The 22,771-nt window shown below is 37.2% G+C and overlaps 1 protein-coding gene across 1 annotated transcript in view; it reads left to right on the top strand.

The window, feature by feature from the left end:
* Positions 1-22,771, top strand: part of ITGA2 (integrin subunit alpha 2) — a 79,562-nt gene that overhangs the window by 15,300 nt on the left and 41,491 nt on the right. The window contains exons 2-10 of the mRNA XM_081315705.1: positions 7,441-7,564; positions 11,668-11,768; positions 12,338-12,429; positions 16,152-16,266; positions 17,537-17,664; positions 19,147-19,295; positions 19,835-19,985; positions 20,985-21,150; positions 22,494-22,567. Coding sequence (XP_081171831.1) covers positions 7,441-7,564; positions 11,668-11,768; positions 12,338-12,429; positions 16,152-16,266; positions 17,537-17,664; positions 19,147-19,295; positions 19,835-19,985; positions 20,985-21,150; positions 22,494-22,567 — 1,100 coding nt within the window. The remainder of the gene's footprint in view (positions 1-7,440; positions 7,565-11,667; positions 11,769-12,337; positions 12,430-16,151; positions 16,267-17,536; positions 17,665-19,146; positions 19,296-19,834; positions 19,986-20,984; positions 21,151-22,493; positions 22,568-22,771) is intronic.

Below are 22,771 nucleotides of genomic sequence, written 5' to 3' on the forward strand. Positions count from 1 at the left end.
TCAGTGGTTCCGTGTCCAGTTCTCACTGTTGCTTCTTGACCCGCATATAGGTTTCTCAAGAGACAAATAAGATGGTCTGGTACTCCCATCTCTTTAAGAACTTGCCACAGTTTGTTATGATCCACACAATCAAAGGCTTTAGCATAGTCAATGAAGCAGAAGTAGATGTTTTTCTGGAACTCCCTAGCTTTCTCCATGATCCAGCGTATGTTGGCAATTTGATCTCTAGTTCCTCTGCCTCTTCGAAATCCTGCCTGTACTTCTGGTAGTTCTCGATCTACATACTGCTGAAGTCTAGCTTGTAGGATTTTAAGCATGACTTTACTAGCATGAGAAATGAGTGCAATGGTGCGATAGTTTGAACATTCTTTGGCACTGCCTTTCTTTGGAATTGGAATGTAAACTGATCTTTTCCAATCCTGTGGCCACTGTTGAGTTTTCCAAATTTGCTGGCAAATTGAGTGTAGCACTTTTACTGCATTGTCTTTTAAGATTTTGAATAGCTCAGCTGGAATACTGTCACCTCCACTAGCTTTGTTGTTGCTCAGCTTTTCTAAGGCCCACTTCACTTCACATTCTAGGATGTCTGGCTCGAGGTCAGTGACCACCTCATTGTGATTATCTGGAACGTTAAGCTCATTCTTGTATAGTTCTTCTGTGTAATTTTGCCACCTCTTCTTAATCTCTTCTGCCTCTGTTAGGTCCCTGCCATTTTGGTCCTTTATCATGCCCATTTTTGCATTAAACGTCCCCTTCATCTCTCCAATTTTCTTGAAAAGATCTCTGGTCCTCCCTATTCTATTGTTTTCTTCTATTTCTTTGCACTGTTCATTTAAGAAGGCATTCTTATCTCTTCTAGCTATTCTCTGGAATTCTGCATTCAATTGGGCGTATCTTTCTTTTTCTCCCTTGCCTTTCGCTTCCCTCCTTTCCTCAGCTATTTGCAAAGCTTCCTCAGACAGCCATTTTGCTTTCTTGCATTTCTTTTTCTTTGGGATGGTTTTGGTTGCTACCTGTTGTACAATGTTGCGAACCTCTGTCCATAGTTCTTCAGGCACTCTGTCTATCAGATCTAATTCCTTAAATCTATTTGTCACCTCTACTGTATATTCAACAGGGATATGATTTAATTCATACCTGAGTGGCCTAGCGCTTTTCCCTACTTTCTTCAGTTTAAGCCTAAACTTTGCAAGGAGAAGCTCATGGTCTGAGCCACAGTCAGCTCCTGGTCTTGTTTTTACTGACTGTATAGAGCTTCTCCATCTTTGGCTGCAGAGCATATAGTCAATCTGATTTCTGTGTTGACCGTCTGGTGATGTCCATGTGTAGAGCCGTCTCTTGGGTTGTTGGAAAAGAGTGTTTGCTATGACCATCGTATTCTCTTGACAAAATTCTATCAGCCTGTGCCCTGCTTCATTTTGCACTCCAAGGCCAAACTTGCCTGTTATTCCAGTTATCTTTTGGCTTCCTACTTTAGCATTCCAATCCCCCATGATGATAAGGACATCATTTTTTGGTGTTAGTTCTATAAGGTGCTGTAGGGCTTCATAGAACCGGTCAATTTCATCCTCTTCAGCACCGGTGGTTGGGGCATAGACTTGGACTACTGTGATATTGAATGGTTTGCTTTGGATTCAAACTGAGATCATTCTGTCATTTTGAGGATTGTATCCTAGTATTGCTTTTCCTACTCTTTTATTGACTATGAAGGCTACTCCATTTCTTCTGAGGGATTCTTGCCCGCAGTAGTATACCTGATGGTCATCTGAATTAAATTCACCCATTCCTGTCCATTTTAGTTCGCTGATACCTAAGATGTCAATGTTCAGTCTTGTCATCTCTTGTTTGACCACGTCCAGCTTGCCTTGATTCATGGATCTTACATTCCAGGTTCCTATGGAGAAAAAATCTTTACAGCATCGGACTTTCCTTTCACCACCAGACACATCCACAGCTGAGCGTCCTTTCGGCTTTGGCCCAGTCGCTTCATTCTTTCTGGCGCTACTAGTACTAGCCCTCTGCTCTTCCCCAGTAGCATATTGGACGCCTTCCGACCTGAGGGGCTCATCTTCCAGCGTCATATCGTTTTGCCTTTTGGTACTGTCCATAGGGTTTTCTTGGCAAAGATACTGGAGTGGGTTGCCATTTCCTTCTCCAGTGGATCACGTTTTGTCAGAACTCTCGGCTATGACCTGTCCGTCTTGGGTGGCCCTGCACGGCATAGCTCATAGCTTCATTGAATTACGCAAGCCCCTTCGCCACGACAAGGCAGTAATCCATGAAGGGGTATCTTTGAGTATTTAGGCCTAATGCATTGTCTGAGTGAAATTTTAATTCCTGTCCAATCACCAGCATTTGTTTGGTCTTCAAAGGGACCTTAATCACAGATCAAAAATATAACCTTCAATTTAGAAGACACGAATTGAAGACTCTGTGACTTCCACCTGAATAAAGAGTTGTTTGTGTGAGATTTCAGTGTTGTATTCATGTAGTAGCTATGGAAACAATATAAATCGCATGAGCTTTTAAATCTTAAAAAGAGTTAATTTTTTATAGCATTCAGTCTCAACTTTTCTACCATCCCAAAAACTTAAGAAAACATTTTCTTTCAATAAATCATGTTATGTAGCAATTTGTCTCAAATTTAAATGTCCTACTTCTCCTGTTACTTCTTATTCGTCCCTATTACTTTATTAATATTGATTCAGTTTTATTCTGCTGTTTACCCAAATGAGTAAGAGAATAGAAACATACAGCATAAAACAAAGAAATAAATTCAAAGGTCATTATAAGTTGTATACTTTAAGATAATAGTTTTTTTCATTGTGGTAGGTTTATATTCTCAATGGGAACATTATTGTCACATAATTTTCTCTCTGGAGACTTGATCTCTCCAGAAAATAAGGCATCCTGCCAAAAATGTTCATTTTCCATATTCAAGCTCAAGTTCTTAATTACAGGTTCTAAAGAAACTGACAGAGATTTGGGGCTTTTTTGTTTATTTACATTAGAATACGTGACACTTGCACTACAGTATTACAACTGTCAAGTTTAAGTGTTTGCAAAATAAGCCATTGAGTTTTCTTTAAAAAAAATCATTTCCACACTGGGCTGCAGTAGGCATTGTACCATCTGGAAAAAGTTTGAAAAGCTGCAAGGAGATACATCATAGTTTTTCTTTTCCACACAGAACTCTGCCATCTCATTACCTATCCAAAATGACATTCACAAATATATACAAATTGTGATCAGACATGTCATGGCCTCGATTTTTTGAGTGATTGTTTTCCTAGACATCTTGCTGGACTTTGAAGAAGAATGTCGGGAACTTTTTGGTTCCCTGGAGAACCCTTTGTTAAATAAATCTATGGAATTTTTTTCACACAGATTTCTACTATTGGATTTCTATTTGGATTTCTATTTTTATTTCTGAATTACCTTGAAATTCACAAATTTCTCCTAACAGTGCTATGTAAATGCACAGTTAACAAAGAGAAAACCTTATAGATTCACAGACAGACATATGTAATTCATTGCATATTTGAATAAATTTTCCTGCATACTGCAGTTTAATTTAAAAGTATAAAGTGGAATATTCTTTTGGGCCCATGCACAGCAGACAGACTTCAGAGAAAAGTCTCTTTGCAGCATCAAGATGCAGCAATTGACAATAAAGGACCTTGACAAGACCTTTTAGGTCACTTCTGGGGCCTACTCCAGCTCTCTCGGTAGTGGCAAAGGAGGCCCCAGAAATGATATAGAATGAACATGGAATTGCTGTTTAGGGAAAAAGGTCTATATTGATTAAAAAAAAATAGCTTTGAAGGTCACTCCACTCAAAACCTCATCATATGGTAGTGAACCAGTCTTCAAAGTTTTACCCAGCCCTGAATCCTAGCCTGTCCATAAATGACAAAAGAAATGATGTACGTATTCTAATTGCCATTTCCATTAAGCACATTTGAGAATTTACAAGGGACTTGTACAAAGTAGACATTTTGGGGATTACTTCTTATAGAAAATTATGCCAATATGAGTGAGAAAGAGAGCAGGTCTCAAGCTTCAATTGGTTTCAAAGGATTACTTTACATATTGCAGTTTAGATCATTTTCACCTATCCTTTATTTGATGGATATGCTGTCACCAGATCCTAATTTTAAATAACTTCAAGAAGTATAGAAGGGATTCTTGTTCATGTGTTTATTTTCATAATATAGTGATGAAACTGACTTATAATTTATGCATCTACAGTAGCAGCAATCTTGGATTGGAACTGGAGTTCAAAACTTTTGTTAACCGCATAGCACACTGGGTAATTTGGGGCCTGTCTCCATCACTTTGCTCAATCTGTCCCACACAATGCTATCCCAACTGGACTTTTTTGGAAACTGGACTTTTTTGGTTTTTTTCTTGAAACTGTTTTACTTCTCATCCACTTTCTTCAGTTCTGGCTGAATGGTAGGAAATGGAAGGATTTATATTTTTTGCAGTGAGAGTCATTGAGATCACTTGGGGGTTTATCTGTATCCTCAGGTTCATCTGAATCAGAGTGAGATGGGTGTGGAACCTTATTGGTACTGCTGGACTGTATGGCAGACAGGAGATAGCTAGTGTTGTATCCCTTTTCCTCTGTTGAGTGAGGCTGTTCAGTTTTAATATAGTTGGCCTCTTTGACTTCCCTTTAAAAGCTAGTGGTCCTCTCTGCCCAGAATGTAGAGTGTTTTGTCTTCAAAAGATGACCTTTTTCTTTCAGATGCAGATGGACTGCTGAATCTTATTCTGATGGGTTTGCTCTCCTATGTGGGGCCATGTGTTGGTGAAGTAGTTGTTTTGCTTCTCCAATGCACAGATCTGCACATGTCTCACTGCATTGCACCGCATATATGTATTGCTCAGTTTGTGTCCTGATGTTTGTCCCTGGGACGGACAAGCTTCTGCCTTAATGTATTCTTGGGTTTAAAGTGTGTATGTATGTTGTGTTGGTTGAAAATCTTCCTGAGCTTTTCAGATATTTTTGCAACATATGGAATGACAACATTGCTTCGTTTGTTGTTCTCTTTGTCTGTTATGGAGGAGCTTCTGCTGGGACTTTGCTTGGAGGGGTGAATTTGATGAAGTTAGGATAGCCAGAAGTTCTTGATTTGTTTTATTTCTTCTTTTTCCCCCCTCTTTACTGGTAGGCAAACTTTCAGCCTGGGGTTGTAGAGTTCTGGTCACACCCATTTTGTGCACCATTGGATGGTGAGAATCAAAATGTAAACACTGATCTCTAGGAGTGTGTGTGTGGGGGGGGAGGTGCTGCTGTAAACTTCAGTGTTAAGGCTCCTGTCTTCTTTAATATTCACTGCACAGTCCAGGAACGCCAGACTGTTTTCTTTAACATCTTCCCGTGTGAACTTAATGTATCTGTCGACAGAGTTTTATGTGGTAAAGACTTCTGCTTCCTGTATTTTAATCTTGACCCAAGTATCATCCACATACTTATACCACTGAGTGGGTGGAGGTTAGGGCTTTTGTTTCTACTTCTTCCATGTAGAGATTGGCCACAATAGGGTAAACCTGTGGCACAGCCGTGATTTTGTCTGGAGAAGCCTTCATTGTATTTAACATAAGAAGTGGTCAGGCAGAAGTCTAGCATAACACATAGTACCGTAAGTGGTTTGGACTGATGTTGCTTCTTACAGCTTCAGTTGTTGAAATGCCGGTGAAGAATGAAGTGACATTGTCAGTGAAGAAGCGACTGCTGCAGGACAGCACAGTTACAGCTGAAACAGAGACTTTAGTCCTCTATTAAAGTAATAATAATACCCTCTAGTGTCAGCAGAAAGTCTTCTAATGCTATTACTTTATGGTGAAAACTAATGCATACACTATAAGAAACTTCAGTATTATTTCAACTATGTACTATCAAGAATTGGTCTGTAATTTACAAGTGAATGGTAAGCTGTGGTTCTTAAATGTTGCTTGTACAATAATGGCAAAAGAAAACTTTCACAATGTAATAAAATAATACCATTCTGGACTACTCTCATTTGTAGTAGCAAACAAGCATTTGGACCTCAGACGATATCCATCCTTACCTAATCACAAAGAACTTGCATTTTCTGTTTAGACTGCCATACAGATGCCATAACCTTGATTTGCCTGGGAATGTGACACACAATTGTGTAGTTCCAGTAACTGTTATCTATAAACAGTCTGGGGACTGATGAAAAGGTTTCTGTTTTCTACAACAGATAGTGGCCTTTCATGCTCAGAAATGCTCACTCATGCATTAGGTTTCCTGATTTTAATGAGGTCATTCTTGATTGTTGGACATTTGTTTGTTTTTAAAATATAAACTAGTTGGTAATGTGCATGCCTTCCATGGTAATTATAGAGACACAGATTTAAAAAACTTAAATGGCTGTTTATGAACAGCTGTCCTTATGACGCTGCAAATAAGAAAGAGTTTATATAGAGTTCTTGGATCTGAAAAGTTAACAAAACTATTGATAAATAGTTATGATTGTCACAAGGAACGCTGCTGGGAAAAGGGATAAATTGTTGTGTCTACTTGAATTTACTCCCACATATTTTCAGCCCAACAGTGAAGGATATAATTTTTTTCTTCACTGTTTATCTTTGTACAGAATTCTAAACCACTTCATTAGATATCAGCAAGAGAAGATTTTAGATATATTTTATTTTATTCCTATGAACTCTAAAATGATAGCAAATTGTATAAACAGTGATATTTTGTTGGGTTAATTGCTAATGCATAGTTTTTCTTGAACTTCAAAACAAAAAACAATAGGAAACATCAGTGTCCTTAAAAGACATGCCACCTGGGAAAATCCAGGACTGTAGCTAGACTGCGAAATTAGGGGGGGGGGAAACATACTAGAAGAAGAAGGCAGTATCAAACAGTTGGCTATCATTTCCAAGAAAATTGTGTGGCTATGACCATGTGGGTTGCCACAGTTCAGTTCAAAGGTGACTTTATTTCATTACTTTTTTTTACTGTTGAGTCATTTGTTATTCTGAGATACCTTCTTCAAATTTGCATTTGAATGGTGTGAAGTTGTAAATATGTCTGCTCCCTTGGGGCAGGGCAGTGTTTTATTCTGTTGGTACCTAACCAGTAGAAGCTGAGATCTTGGCTAGTTCACAGAACATCCTAAGTTACAGAGTGGCTTCTTTGGGTTTTAGTTTTGTTTGCAGGTAATCAGCTGCTACATAAATTTAACTATGCATGAACAAACTTTGGTTTATATGGATGTGGAATTCTTTCTACAAAGTCCACAAATCCTGTGCCGAGTGAAGTATATATTCATGGAAACATAGAATATACCTAGATATTATGATAAAATTATCATGAATAAGTATAACTAATGTTAAGGTAAGAAATGCACCACCGTCTTGATTTTTTTATGATAATATTTCTGTTCTTCTTAATAGACATATTTGAAAATTGCTGTGAAGCATATAATATTGGCCTTGAAGGAGCTAAAGTGTTTTCTGGTTCCCGAAATGAACAATTTGGATATTTAGTTCAACAGATCACAAACCAAGAAGGCAAATGGTAAGCATTACTGTACTTTCTGCACAATAAAGAAGAGAATGAAAGGATCAAATTTGTTATACTGTGCAGGATTTTTTTATTTCTTAAGGGAATTATAATTTCCTTTCTTTTTTATTTTTCTCCTTGTTTTTCAAAAAGCTGTAGATAAAATTTGTATATATACATTTACATCTTACTATACCTTATGAATTAAGTAATCCAAAGAATTTAAGACAGAAAGTTAAAAATAAGGGGAAAAAGCCATTCCTTTAGTTTACAAGGCTACTCCTCAATAAAGATCTTCCTATTTTTATGTCTTTACAATACATTCTTGTTTTTACAACATCCATTTAAAGATACATATATTCTTTTTTCTTCAAAAGTCTCACTGCGGTTGTTAAATCAGTAACACGGTTGTTAAGCGAATCTCGTTTCCCATTGACTTTGCTTGTCAGGTCGTAAAATGTGATAAATATGAGCTAGTTGCCAAGCATATGAATTTTGATTATGTGACCATGGAGATTCTAAGTGTGAAAAATGGTCATCGGTCACTTTTTTCAGTGCCATTGTAACGAATGGTGACTAAATGAATGGTTGTAAGTTGAGCACTACCTTTATTTGCTGTCATAAAATGGTAACTTTGCAACTGTAGATAGTGTGTAAGTCTATAAATGTTAAAGTTTGCCTAAGATACTTAACAAAAGGTGACATTAAGTCAAGTTTGGGAAGGGCAATGTGGCTTTATGCCAGGCACATGTGCCAATCAGATTTGTCCTTTTCAACAGGTCATATGTGAATGAAAGAAATAAAGATTAGTGTACCTTTATTGATTAACAGGAAACATGATGGCTGATAGGCCTAAAATATGGAATTTTTGTGCAAATATAGAGTTGAGAAAGATTTGCAGAACAGTATATGAAGCAAATAAAAGTATGCATGAGAATAAATAGAATATTTAGTGAATAATTTAATATTGAGCAACAAATAAGATAAAGATATATGATGTACCCTTGATGGTTTCATCTGTAAAAGGATTAGGAACACATGGTAAAAAAACTACATCAAGCAAATAAATTCATTTACCTTAGTAAGTTCTTCATTGAAAATAGGAAAATGGACAGAGAAACCAGTAGGGCAGGCTTCAATCTTTAGCAAGAAATAAAAGAGTGTTTGAAAAATTAAATGGGGCAATGCAAAAGACCACTTCTCTGTCCAATATTATATGTGGAAATAAGAGTTAAGTATGACAGAAGAAACACAAAATAAACTGAATGAGGCAGAAAGAAGAAAAATTAAAGGATTGGATTAAAATGTGACCGACTAAATATAAAAGAAGTATGTTCATGTGGTTGGACATATTGATATATTGAAAGAACACTAAAACATTGGCTGGCTTCAAAACAATTTGTTTCATTGTGAGGAATGTGGGCAGGCTGGAAAGAAAAAAGATAGCTGTGCATGAACCCAGGTAGGGACAAATCTGGGAAAAGAGCTTCAAAGTACTTAAGTAGGAATTAACTCATTAGCAATGAGCTTAAGACATTTCCATTGCAGTTTTCCAGGTTCTGTTTTTGTGTCAACAAAGCCTGAAATATACTTTTCTGAAATCCATATATCTTCTGTTATGTGGGACTTGATATGCACTACTAGGCCAGTGTTTTTCAACCACTGTTCCGCGGCACACTAGTGTGCCGCGAGATGTTGCCTGGTGTGCCGTGGGAAAAATTGAAAAATTTGAATTTTTTTTTAAAAAAAGACTCTCCCCTCGCGAGGGCGGCGACTTCTGCTTTCCCTTTCGCCGCCACGCCAGTTTGGTCGCTGCTCGCCATGACCTTGTTGACTGCCGGTAGCAGGGCGGCCGCGCGCCTCTTGGGAGCCAAGGTGAAGGTGGTTTTTTTTCTCTCCCCCCCTCTCCGTTCGGCTCCTTCCCTTTTTCGGGGGTGGAGTGGGGGGGTGGGGGGGTGACTGTTCTTGCGAGCGCCATGACCGCTATTGCCGTGACTTGGGCTTGGCTCGGGAAGGGGGAAAGAGGAGAAAAAGGGGCTGCAAGTCTTGTCACCGCAGGGCAGTCTCTCTCGTGTCCGCCTGGAAGTTCTCGGCGATTCCCTTCCCACGTCAGCTTGCAGAGCAGCCGAAGTGAGATTTGGGCAGGGTGTTTCCCCTCGCACGCAACCCCCCCTTCCCCCTTTTTGGTCGTGCCAGCCCTACGGAGGCTTGGCGCGGAGAGTTCCTCGGGTTGAGATGGGGTGTCTTCCCCATCTCCGCGTGCTCTCCAGCAGCTGCGAGCTTCGCTCTCGCTCTTTAGTCTCCTTTCTTGTCCCGCTGTCGCAAAGAGATGATTATGCGGTTGTCAGGGTGGGGTGGCTTAGGAAACGGGAGGGAGGTTGGTAGTTGGGAGATCTGGGCTCGCTAAAGAAAACAAAACACGAACGAACAAGCAAACGTCGTAAGGTAACCCCTTTCTCTCCCTTTTTTTTTTCCGTTCACGTGACCTCTGAAGGGGAAGCTCTTGGATCTCTTGTCATTGTTCAATCTGCATATAATATACTCAAATACAATTTTAAATTGGTATTTAGGGGAAAGATGCATGCTGGGTATTCGGTTCCTTTGGAAGGCATGAAACTGATACGGCTAGCTAGACCGAGCTGCTAGAAAGACAGCTTGGAAAAATATATCTATTTCCCCTCCCCCCCCTTTCGGAGTGCCTCGTGATTTTTTTCATGAAACAAGTGTGCCTTTGCCCAAAAAAGGTTGAAAAACACTGTACTAGGCATTTACTTACTCTCATAGGCTCACTTTGTACTTACTTCTGTTTCCTCCCAAAGTCTGTTTTTATGGTTACAACAGTTCTTGATGTCATAGAATTTCAACCTATATCAAGAAAATTCATGAGGAGGACTTTCAGAAGGCTGACTAATTGTTCGCCACAATAGCTTAGTCACAGTATTGTGTAAAGGAGAGAAACAATTCATAAAAAAGCAAGTTGATGAATAAAGTAAGGATGTCTGAAGGCTAAATCATACGATGAATGGCTAAGAAGACTAAGTATGTTGAGCCTAATGAACAGAAAGCTCAGGGGAGACGTGATACACACCTTGGACAGAGGGTTGGACTAGAAGACCCGCAAGGTCCCTTCCAGAGATGTGTGTGTGTGTGTGTGTGTGTGTGTGTGTGTGTTGTATGTATGTCTATATCTCATGTGTTAATAAAAGAGGGGGGAAAGATAAGCAATACACATTTAACAAGAATTAAAATGCCAAAAAATATTTTTTTAAAAAAAGAGTGGAAAAGAGGATGGGGGAAGAGTAATTGGGTTTCTAACTTCTCCCCAGAAATTTGGGGCAGTGAGCAGATATAAAAACATCAATCAATCTATAGAAATCTATTAAAAAGAATTTCCCTCTGGAAAATCAGTAGTCAAGGTTGCCCTTATGTTGGGGAGAGGCTGTTCCAGAAGAGAGACACCATGACGGAAAAGGTACGCTTTCTAGGAACAAGTTACAAATAGGGAGAACTTCACTCTTATCGTTAAATATCTCTTTGGCAAATTTATGTGACAACCTTCCCCCAACACTCCCTCTATAATATTGGAAATGTCTCAGAATTTGCTCTTAAAAATGTATCAATGATAAATGATTTTTTTTAAAGAGAAGTTTGATAGAATTTGATAATTTACTTGTAGCACATTATATGCTAATTGCAATTTACTTCAAAGCAGACTTTATAGAAATGTTCTTCTAGCATGGGTGTCTGTAGGGCGGATATCTGTATGTGTGAGGCAAATAAAAAATAGGTGGAGCTTTGATCACCTATTCGAGCTTTGAACCTCTCAAGTTATTTGAACGTCAGTTACAGGTATCCCTGCCTGACACGCTGCCTTTCAGACTCTTCAAATAATTCAGACAAATATAATTGTCATCAGTACTCAAAGTGGCTATTGGTAACAAATGATAGAGATGCAATTGGAGAGCAGCATGTAGGGAAAGGCTTCTGGCAGAGCCAAAAACGTGATTTTTAAGTCTAGTATCACATTAACAAAAGAGTTCTTTTCAGGTTTTCGTTTAAACTGAATCATTAATCAATTATGTCAAGCACATTTAAATAAGAGTTTATCAATTTTTCAGGTTGCTTGTTTCTTCACCCTGGAGTGAAAATAGAATGGGAGATATCTATAAATGTGCTGTTCATCAACAGGGATCCAAATGTTCAAAGATGGACCTACAGAGTAAGTTGTGTTATCAGTTTATTGTGATTGGTATTCTCTGGTGGCTACTTCATAAAGTAACAACCATTTACTTTCAGCGTCCACATCTTACTGTCCAATGGGTGACCAGAGTCTGAGAAGCCCAGCTGTTGGTCATATTCTCACTGGTGCTGCACCAAACCACAGTCAGCAATAGATTGCTAGACAACTTCTGGTAAATTTGGGAATAAAACCATTGTGCATTGGTCTGGGAAAGCCTGCACTTCCTTCCTCCCCACAATCTATGCAATTGCTGGAGTACTCTTGTACGGCTTCTCCTTTAGGAAAGGACACTGTGTCCGAAGACTGGAAAATTATAAATTAATTCTCTCTTCCGTTTTGGCCAGATAACAGTAAGTTATGGAATACAAAATATAGTTAAGATGTCATAGCTGACCTGGGAGTTCTGGGAGTTGAAGTCCAGACATCTTAAAGTTGCCAGAGTTGAGAAACATTGTACTACTTTTGCTCTACAATTCAACTCATAGTCCAAGTTTCATGTTATACTTTTTAATGTATTGCTCAGATTTACTTTCATTTATTCTTTTTAGCTGTTACAAGCATACCAAATGTTAATGAGATAAAGAAGGACATGAATCTAGGGTTAACTCTAGTAAGAAATCAAAGAACTGGAGGCTTTTTGGTAAGTATAAAGATGTGGGGACTACAAATACAAATTCTTTCTGTTAGTGATAAATTATAGTAGTTTTTACTTTTCTTTGTACAGGTATTGAGTAGATAACATTTCTAGCAGTAAATTTATTTTCTAAATGAAATAAATAACTGCAAATATCAATTTGATTTTATATTTAAAGTTGTTTTATACATATCATAAATAGTAGGGAATTGCCAACTTCACCTAGAAACTACCTATAATTATCCTTCATCTAAACATAAATTTCACTCAAATAATCAATTTTTATTTTCATCATACACCAGCATATAACTAAGAATTACAGTAAAATAGAAATAAAAAGTCATGTTGATAGAACAAAAGATAAAGATAAAATTAAGGTAAAATTGCAAGGTACAGATATCTGTTACAAGATACAGGTATTAAAACAAAACAATTCTATAAAATTACAATTATATTTTACAATGAATAATCTAAATGCTATAAACTAAGACGTATAGCTACAAAAGGACATAAGGAATACTAGAATTTATAAAACACTATGAGAATGTAAAGTTATGCTAACTTAAGTCTAATAATTACTGAAGCTATGCTAGGGTTTGTTGGAATTAAAGACATTATATTCAAGCCAATTATAACACCAAAATAGCAAATTAAAAGTGATCTGTGTATATTTAAAAGGAAAAGAGGGAGAAAGGACGGGTAAATTGATATATAAGGACCAGTGTCCTATATTATTTTTTTGTTGCAACTTTATAAAGTTCTAAGATATGCTACAGTTGTGATGCTTTCCTGGGTTGTTGACAAAATTATAATCAGTACTATTATAGAGACTGAGTTGAATGTTAAAGCAGTAACCCTCCATAATTGGATTGGAAAACAATGAAGAAACCAAATGTCAGTTTTGCTTTTCATTTAATTTGCATATCACATTCAGGAATCTTTCATGATGAGATTTATGAATCTTACTTAGTACACTTTTGCCTTCTACCTACAATATAATATTTCATTTCTTTTTTTATATGTACCGTGTTTCCCTGAAAATAAGACCCGGTCTTATATTATTTTTTTGCCTCCAAAAGGGGCACAAGGTCTTATTTTCAGGAGATGTCTTACCTTAGGACCGCCGCAGCCAGGCCTTCCATGCCCCGACACCTATTGCACTGCTGCTTGAGTTCTTCTGCGGCCACTTGCAGCTGCACACCACATAGCGTATTGCTCCACTGCCGCAAACGCACCGTGCATCTCATCGCACCTATCATACCATTGCTGCCACTCGCACCACAAGGCTTGTTGAGCAACTCACGCCACAAGGCCAACTGCGCGATCAGTGCAATGAGCCTCGCACCACGAGGGGCAGCACCAGAAGAACTTGGACAATGGCGTGACAGGTGTCGGCCATGGAAGGCCTGGCTGCAGCGGTCCTTAAGTAAGCAGGTGCGGGACGCATGGGGCAGCTCTACGCCCGCCCTAGCTTGATTTTTACACATGCACCTTGCTCCAAAACTAGGGCTTATTTTGGGGGTAGGGCTTACATTAGGTGCATGCATAAAAATCCAGCTAGGGCTTATTTTTGGGAGAGGGCTTATTTTCGGGGATTTTTTTCCAAATTCCTGTATGGTAAAATTAGATTTATTATTAACTATTACAACATTCAGAATTAGTTCTAAGAAATCTGAAACAGAACAGGAATTTTTCACATTAGGAAGCTTCTGTCTTTCTGCTATATTTAAAGAGAACTCCATTAGATAAGCTCTAAACAAGGACAATGTAACAAATGCCTTTAATTTGTCCTATTGTAATTCTTGTTTTAGTGTCACAAACACCACAAACACTTAAAAATAACATATTGGATTGGAACTCAGTAATCTAAAAATCTGATACAGGTTTTGAGTTTTTTTTAATAAAAACTTTTAATTTCTTGTTACCTAATGAATTTCATGAGTGGATGGGGATTTGAACATGCAAATTCTTGATCAACATCCATGATCTTAACAACTACACTATACTCTGTCTTAACAAATAAGTAATTTATGTATTATACATTGTTAAATGTAATTTACAGATAGTTGTCAATTTATGATCAGTTGCTTAGCGACCATTCAAAATTATGATGGCCCCTGTCCTCAGACGTACTTTCTGAAGATCCAATTCCATGTCCACATGTGGCCATAATTTGAAGAACTGTACTGTACTTGGAATTATTTCTTTAAAATCTTTTTTAATCTAATCCTGAGAATTAAATTCCATTTTACATATGTATTTAATTCTAATGCAAGAAGTGTGAGGAAGTAAACTTAAAAGTAGAGTTCACTTTTGCAGTTCAGCAACATTTTTTGTGCTTACTGATAATTAGATTTGAAATTACGTTTGGAGAAACCTTTTAGAGTACATTATTTACGTAGTCTTGAAAAGTGCAGTTCGGTAGGTTTAGTTTTATATATTGCATACACACAAAATTAAGTCCCTTATGACTTCCTTGCATTGTGGATAATGTTTCCTATACTACAGAGATCATTCCAACATAGTGCAGCATTTATGGGAACTACTAAAAGCAGATGCATTGAAAAGTTATGCATACTGCAATATAAATATTTTCAGAAGTTCAACAACTTTACTGGAGTTTACCTAATGTTGGCTATCCTTGGTCTATGGCAGGCATGTCAGACTCGCAACATCACGTGACATCGCACAATGTATTATAACTTTTTCCCCATTGCCAGCAATGGGGTGGGCACAGTTTCGGCGTGATGCATCCGGCCCGTGGGCTGGCACTTTGACATTCCTGGTCTATGGTGTAATTCAATTTGTAGGCCTTCTAGAAATGCTCAGGGTTCCCCAATTCTCCTCTGAGCCAATTACCAAGATCTGGCTGATCCAACTGTTTATTAAGCAAAAGTAGCTTACCTGTACACATAGGTGATAAATGTTGTGTGCTGTCATTAATAAATAAATAATTTTAATAATAATGTAAAACTGCCTGGAATTCTGCTTTTTTTCTTGGAATTTGTCATTGTCTTCCTTTTTTTTATAAGAAAAACTATGAACATTGCATGTTTAAACTAAGATTCTGCACAAATAGTTCAAAGCCCCAAGCACACCAGGTGAAGAATTGGTATATTCCCCATTGTATGCCTGATCACTTTCTTGTAATCCTTTCCACTTCAATCTCTCTGCTCTGTGAGGTGGGGGAGTGGGAGAAAATAAAGTGTCAGGCAGAGGAGAATGCAAGGGAAGAAAAAGAGAGAGGGGGAAAAATCCCCTTTAGACAATCTCTCTTTAGACATTCCCCTTGCAGAGTGGGGAAATTGGAGAAGAAGGGATTACAAGAGAATAAACTAGCATACAATGGGAATACTTATCAAAGGTAATGTGCTAGTGCCAGAGTGCTGAGTGTGCTAGGCAAACGGCTGGTGTTTTTAGGACACACTGTGAACGGTACAAACTTATAATAAGAGAAATACACTCCATTGCACCATCAGGCAAAAGACCTGTGTAGTTTGCTTGGTTTTGGTTTAGTGTGAGCCTCACCTGTTAAGGCTGAACATTATGCTAGTCCCTTTGGATTGTTCAACAAAGCATGTGTTTAAAAAGCTCTGGCACATTTGTGAAAAATATGCCATAAATCTGTCATCTGTGGGGGGAAAGAGATCAAAGCTATGCCTGCTTTACTGTCTGATGCTGTATTTTTGGTTTTGTTTTAGAATAATATTTCACTTTTTGTTTTTAAGGCTTGTGGTCCTTTGTGGGCTCAACAGTGTGGAAGCCAGTACTATGCAACAGGAATCTGTTCTGAATTTGGTCCCAGTTTTCAGATCCTGAGAAGTTTTTCACCTGCAGTGCAAAGTAAGGCAATAAGTGTCAACACACTTTAATAAGAGTTGTATGAAAAATTGGACACAATAAATGCATGAAATATAGGATTGCCAGATTTGGATTGCAAAAATCCAGGTGGTTACTAGGTGGCAGAAGCTTTCGGAACTTTTTGATTCTCGTTGTTGCCACCTAAGGATCGCCAAGATTTCTGCAGCCCATATTTGGAAACTTAATATATGGTAATCGGTGCAGCCTTTAAATATAATGAATTTTCATGTGCCTTTTGAACTAGAAACGTTACTATTCTGGATTTGCATGAGAGAGCTATTTAGCAATAATTATTTTTGCTAGATTTTTTGTATATGTTTAGACCATTGTGAGTATGGCCTAAATGCTGTGATTATAGAAATGTTTAATAGTACATTTGGCCCCTTGCCGTATTATTTGGGAAATTTTAAAAAGCTTTTATATTTTCAGTTTAGATGAGCAAGTATACCGGACCACTTTAAGTGGTAACTAACAAAATAATGTAGAAGAAAGCAAGGCTCCATATTACGTTTTAGTCTTTACTATTTATATATTGAATGATTGTAGCAAACATCCATACAAATGTAAGTATCTCATTTTCTGCTCTGTCTAGATATGAATGCCTCCTTTTTCTTCCTAATCTTTTCCGTTATCTTTTCTCTCCAGCTCCTTAGAAGATCAAATAGCTTCTGGAGGGTAGTGATAGCAGGAATAGGATTGAAGTAGAAGCTGTAGCTGCCTCATTCCATTTAGCACGGAGAGAGTTAAATCTCTGTACTTCCCACTTCACAGTGTCCTATAATCCTGAAAAGAATAACAGGTAGTCCTCATTTAATGACTGTCTTATTTAGTGACCATTTGCAGTTAGGATAGTGATTCTGACAAATCCTCGCATTTTGTACCTTTGCAGATCTGTAAAGCAAAGGAAAACTGAAGGAAAATCATTAGCATAGTTGCAGTTTCACTCAGCACCTGCTTCACTCAGTGACTGAGTTGCTGCTCCCAGTTGTGGCCACTAAACAAGGACTACCTCTATCTTTTTTTTCCTCTTAAAAATGGTTATGGTGATTTCTCCTCACTTGAATAAGGCAGCTTTCCTTTCAATATATTAAGGATAGTCTTCTTGCACTACTGACACTAGGTTGTTAGGAGGAATGGAATTTAATTGCAAGTTGCAAAAAACTTTAACTCTGTTAATGTTTAACACAAAATGACACAGGTTTCAAAGGAGAGAATTCTTACAGAAACGTGATTTCTATCCTCTTCTTTTCAGACTGTTCTTCAGCCATTGATTTGGTGATCGTATGTGATGCGTCTAACAGTATTTATCCATGGGAAGCTGTGAAAAATTTTTTGAAAAAATTTGTTCAAGGTTTAGATATAGGGCCAACAAAAACACAGGTAAGCAACTTAAAACAATATAAATGCAAATGTAGATTTTGGCTCCTTGACAAATATTTATTTTTCGTAGCCATGAAGACATTTTTTTCTGCAGTTTTAGCATGAGAAGCAGAAAGAACAAAGATAAAATATAAGAATTAAAACTGAAGAGCCCTGGTGGTGCAGTGGTTAGAAAGCAGTATTGCAGACAAACTCTGTCCACAGCCAGGAGTTCGATACTGACAGGGCTCAAGGTTGACTTAGCTTTCCATCCTTTTTTGTTGGTAAAATGAGGACCCCAATTGTTGGGAGTGATTTGCTGATGTTTGCAAACTGCTCAGAGAGTGTTATAAAGGGCTATGGAGCACTATATAAGTCCAAGTGCTATTGCTATCATCAAATTACTACTAGGTCTTCAATTTCTCCCAAGATAAATTGAGGGGGCCTCCATAATATTAGTGCTACTTTTCCCTTTCATTATTTTTATGTATTTTTGTTCCATACCTGAGACAAATAGATATTTGTTATTTTGATGGCATTTTAGAAAATAAGGAACAAGTGAATTAACACATTTTTACTACTGCTGTGATGCGTCATTTCATTGTTACTGGTATCAAATTGGCCAGCAAATCATTGACCTTGCCTAATGAAATGACTCTGTAGAGAAGAAATGGGCCAATATTATCATTGCTATGAAGAAATCCAATTTTTATAGAGACTTTGAATTCATTTTTTAAAAAAATATTAATAGATTACCCTCTGGTTCATAGCACCCACTAAACTATACTGTGGTTGATCTGGTTTTGACATGATATTGTGTGAATCCAACCAATTATACCTAATTCAGGGTAGTATAATTAAATGGTAGGCTAGCATGATGCATGGTGATAAAAAGCATTTGCAAGAAATATCTAAGGCTTCAACTTGATGTCCATAGTGTTACCATGTTTTCTTGGAATCAATATTCAAAAACAATTTTAATCCAGTTTTGTATAGAACAACGTACCTTCTTGGTTATAAAAGCAAGTATTCCCTTCTCAGACATTGTTTTGTGTATATTGGCAGGCTTTGTACTAATAGAAAACACTTTTGCTGCATGAAATGTAACACTGGACTTTGGATGGTGCAACTCACCTACAATGCCCTTTGATATCATATTCCAGATGTTGCCAGATCAGAGCAGAAAATTGATTGTTATGGAAAACCTTCTAAAGCTCTTTCTACCAAATACCGGTAGTTTTTATTCTACAAGTTCAGTTTACCTGGGTTATTACTCAATTCCACAGTCCTCAGGAACTGTTCTTGGAAGCAGGAGTTGGCCTGCAGTGTATGGAAAGAAATAAATGTTAAAGTTTTGCATCCATAGGATGCAACCATACTAAGACTGTTTTGGTGTATGCACAAATTGAAAAATAAGCCTACAGTTTGTAGAATGAAGGGAAACAGATTAATGAAGCTAGTCTATGTTGCTTTACTTTTTATTTCTTTTAACAATTATTTTAGGTAGGCTTAATTCAGTATGGCATTTACCCGAGAACTGTTTTCAACCTGAATACCTACACTGACAAAAAAGCTGTTGAACAAGCAATGTCAGTAACCATTCAAAATGGAGGGGAAGAAACTAATACATTCCAAGCCATTGAATATGCCAGGTAAAGCTTAAAGCAATGTCCAATTCTGGTAAATGGTTTTTTTTAATACTAAAGGAATCTGAGTGCTGAGTGATATAAAATATGCTGACTTCAATTTGACATGAAAAAGCCTTTTTTAAAAATCAACAATGTTGCGTGGTTCTGATAACCTATTAGATATGGATAGGACTTTTAGTGTTTCTATTTGCTTGGATGGAGTGGGATCTATGTAATTTTTTTAGGTGCATTAAGCCAATCCAACAGCATACAGATCTTCTGACTTTCATTTTCTTCTGATAAACATGACGAACAAACATCTTTGCAATTGGATGGTTTGCTGTTGAATTGCAACAGCCTGATCTTAGGGACTTGGGAAGATGAAAAATGAAGTCCTGTGGCCACATGTGGTTGCAGCTTAAAATGAAGTTGGAATAATTATTTTTGTACCAAAAGGTTACTGTCCCCACTACTTTATTTTGTTGCTAGGGAAAACTGGTAATGAAATCATGTATAAAAAGCAAGATTCATGTCATGTGAATTTCATCTGTGGTTTATTACAGACAACATGCTTTCTCAAAAGAAGCAGGTGGGAGATCAACAGCCTCAAAAGTCATGGTGGTTGTCACAGATGGTGAATCGCATGATGGCTCAAAGTTGGCAGAAGTAATAGCTAAATGCAATGCAGATAATATCACAAGGTTTGGGATAGCCGTAAGTAAAATTTTCATTTTTGCTGCTCTAGTTTCTGTTGGCCTTGTGTAAATATTTTTTTTAAAAAAAATTGTTTTAAAATATTTATAGCACACTCAAATCAAAAGATTCTGGGTGAGTTTTGATACGTATGAAACCACAATAGTACTAAATCAACTTAGAAATCAATCTTCCCCCAAGACATATATCAATAAACCTTTCTAAGAATCAAGGTTCAGACAAATATAATTGTCTTTAATTATCTTCTGTCTTCTAAGACCTTGTCTAAAGATCTACTCACCTCTTGATAAAACAACAGCCAGAGCCATATCCTCAAGTCAGTTCTTCTTTTGGTGAATATAGCCATCCCACCCAGGATCAGGCCTGCGTCTTAATCTTGCATTTGAGAGTTCGGTTGCACCACTTCTCCTCTGCATAAAGCTCCTTGAATGGGTCTATTGACATATGCCTTGTGGGAAAATTGAATAAAAACTATGTTGCTCTGATACCGTAGATCAGTGTTTCTCAACTTCAAGAATTTTAAGATGCGTGGGATTCTGAGAGTTGAGGTTCACATACTTAAAGTTCCTGAGGTTGAGAAACATTGCTTTAGATGGCAATAAAAAAATTGTCACACAGCATTTTGAAATCAAATGCAAAAAAGGGGCTTCAGAAAGCAAAAAAGCTTCTTACAAAGCACCATCTGCAACTCTTTAAATTGCTACATCTTTTCTCAGGATTGCCTGGTTGCTCTTCATAAGTGTAACATGATCCTGAGAAAAGAGGCATTTGGTTGAATTTAAAAAGTTATCTTTACACATCTTTAGCTCTCATTACTGTGTTCTTGGTGAAAGGAGAAAATTTATTTTTAAAAAAAAACTCGAAGATTTGTTTCATTGATCTCTCACTGCTAACGTAATTGGGTAAAGGAATAAAAGAGAAATAAATTTCAGATTCCTTGTATAGTGCTTCTTTCCATTTCTTATTACATATGTTTTTCTCATTCTTATATTTTTCTAGGTATTAGGATATTTAATTAGAAATTTTATGGCTACTGAAAAACTTATCCAAGAAATCAAACAAATTGCTAGCCACCCTACATCAAAATATTTTTTTAATGTGTCCTCTGAGGAAGCACTTTTAGAACAAGCAGGAACACTTGGGGAACGAATTTTCAGCTTGGAAGGTAACAAATATAATCTTTTTAAAACTGCATTTAAAAATGCAAAATATGTGATGATCAGTTTCTGGAATTTCTGTGATGAGTTGTTAATTTATTAAAGGCAAATCCTATGTATAGGGGGAAAGATAGACAATTTACAGTAAATAGAGCAAAAATAGGATTTAGTATTAAAAATAAACATTCCTAAAGATATTTATCAATATCAGAAGAATCTTCCAACTCATACTTTTTCAAAAAAGTATCACAAATTTTCTGTTGCAGGGCATATTATCATGTTTACCTGAAATAACAAGGCCTGATAATGCCTCCCCACCCACCCACCCCAAAAAATCAAATAGCTTACAAGGCCCCCAAAACTCCTATACATTGTCCAGCCTCTCTATCTTGTCTGAGTTTACAGTTTTTTCTAATTTTGGGGATGGTTTTCTGCCTGCAGACATAACACATTTGTATATCTGGGCGCATATGGGCAGACCCAAGGGTGCATTTAAAAAAGAGTATTAACAGCAAAAAAATAAATTAATTAAAACTACTGGTTAAAATTAATTATCTTTCAAATAAAATACCTCATTTCTAAATGCAGTTGATCCCTAACTCATTTTTCATATACAAGAAATGTCTTTCTCTTTTGCATATATATATACACACACACACATGCAAACCCTGTGAGGCTGAAACTATGAAGGACTGAAGCAAAACCAGATGGGATTCATAACCCAAGCCAGCAAACAATCCATTACATGTGAGTGTGAGGGAAAAGTCATAAGATCAGAAATGTTGGGGAATAAAGTAGGCTAGATTGCTAGATTTGGCAGTAGATAGACAAGCGTATATTTGGGATACTTTAATCTGGATTCCTACTTTGAGCATAACGTTGGACTCACTAGCTTAAATGTCCCCTTCCAACTCTGTTATTATGACTGGGTATTTAGATATTTAAAATATTCACGCTATGGATGAAAGCCTTTATCTAAGCCTGCAGTCCTTATTGTATCTCAATTAAAACTCTCTTTTTAGAACCCTGTAGTCCCTATTCGGGTTACAGTCAGGGTGATTGCATGGAACTGAGCGTTTGCTGACCAGATGACCTTCCTGATGCCTATGCAGAATTTGCAGCAGATATTTTTTTCCTTTGCGTCCTGAGAATAAAACATCTCCTAGGCTGCTACCTAGGATTGAACTCTTAACCTTCCGAATGGAAGGTGAGCGTCTTCATCACTAGGCCACCATGCCATTCTTTATTGGTTCTTGAAAACTGTGGCTTATTTCTGTGTAATATCCTTGTTTGTTGTTTGGAATAGTGGAATAGTTAAGTATATGAATTATATATTTTTTCTTCTCACTAGGCACTGATCAAGGTGATTTATTCCAGATGGAAATGTCACAAGTGGGTTTTAGTGCTTCTTATTCACATCAAAAGGTAATGGAGATACTATAACAAAATGTATTGGAATGGGAGCAACACTGAACACCAACACTGACTTGGGAATGCCAGCTTAAATTGGAAATTTTTCACACACAAGCGTGCTGAACTTAGATTAAGACTGGATCAGTTTGCTTGTTTGACTCAGTTTTATATTCCATTTCAGAGAAGACTCTGAATAGCTTTTAATCTGCTTATAAT

This window comes from Vipera berus (genome assembly GCF_964194415.1).
Source record: "Vipera berus genome assembly, chromosome: 2".
In the NCBI taxonomy this organism is placed as follows: Eukaryota; Metazoa; Chordata; class Lepidosauria; order Squamata; family Viperidae; genus Vipera; species Vipera berus.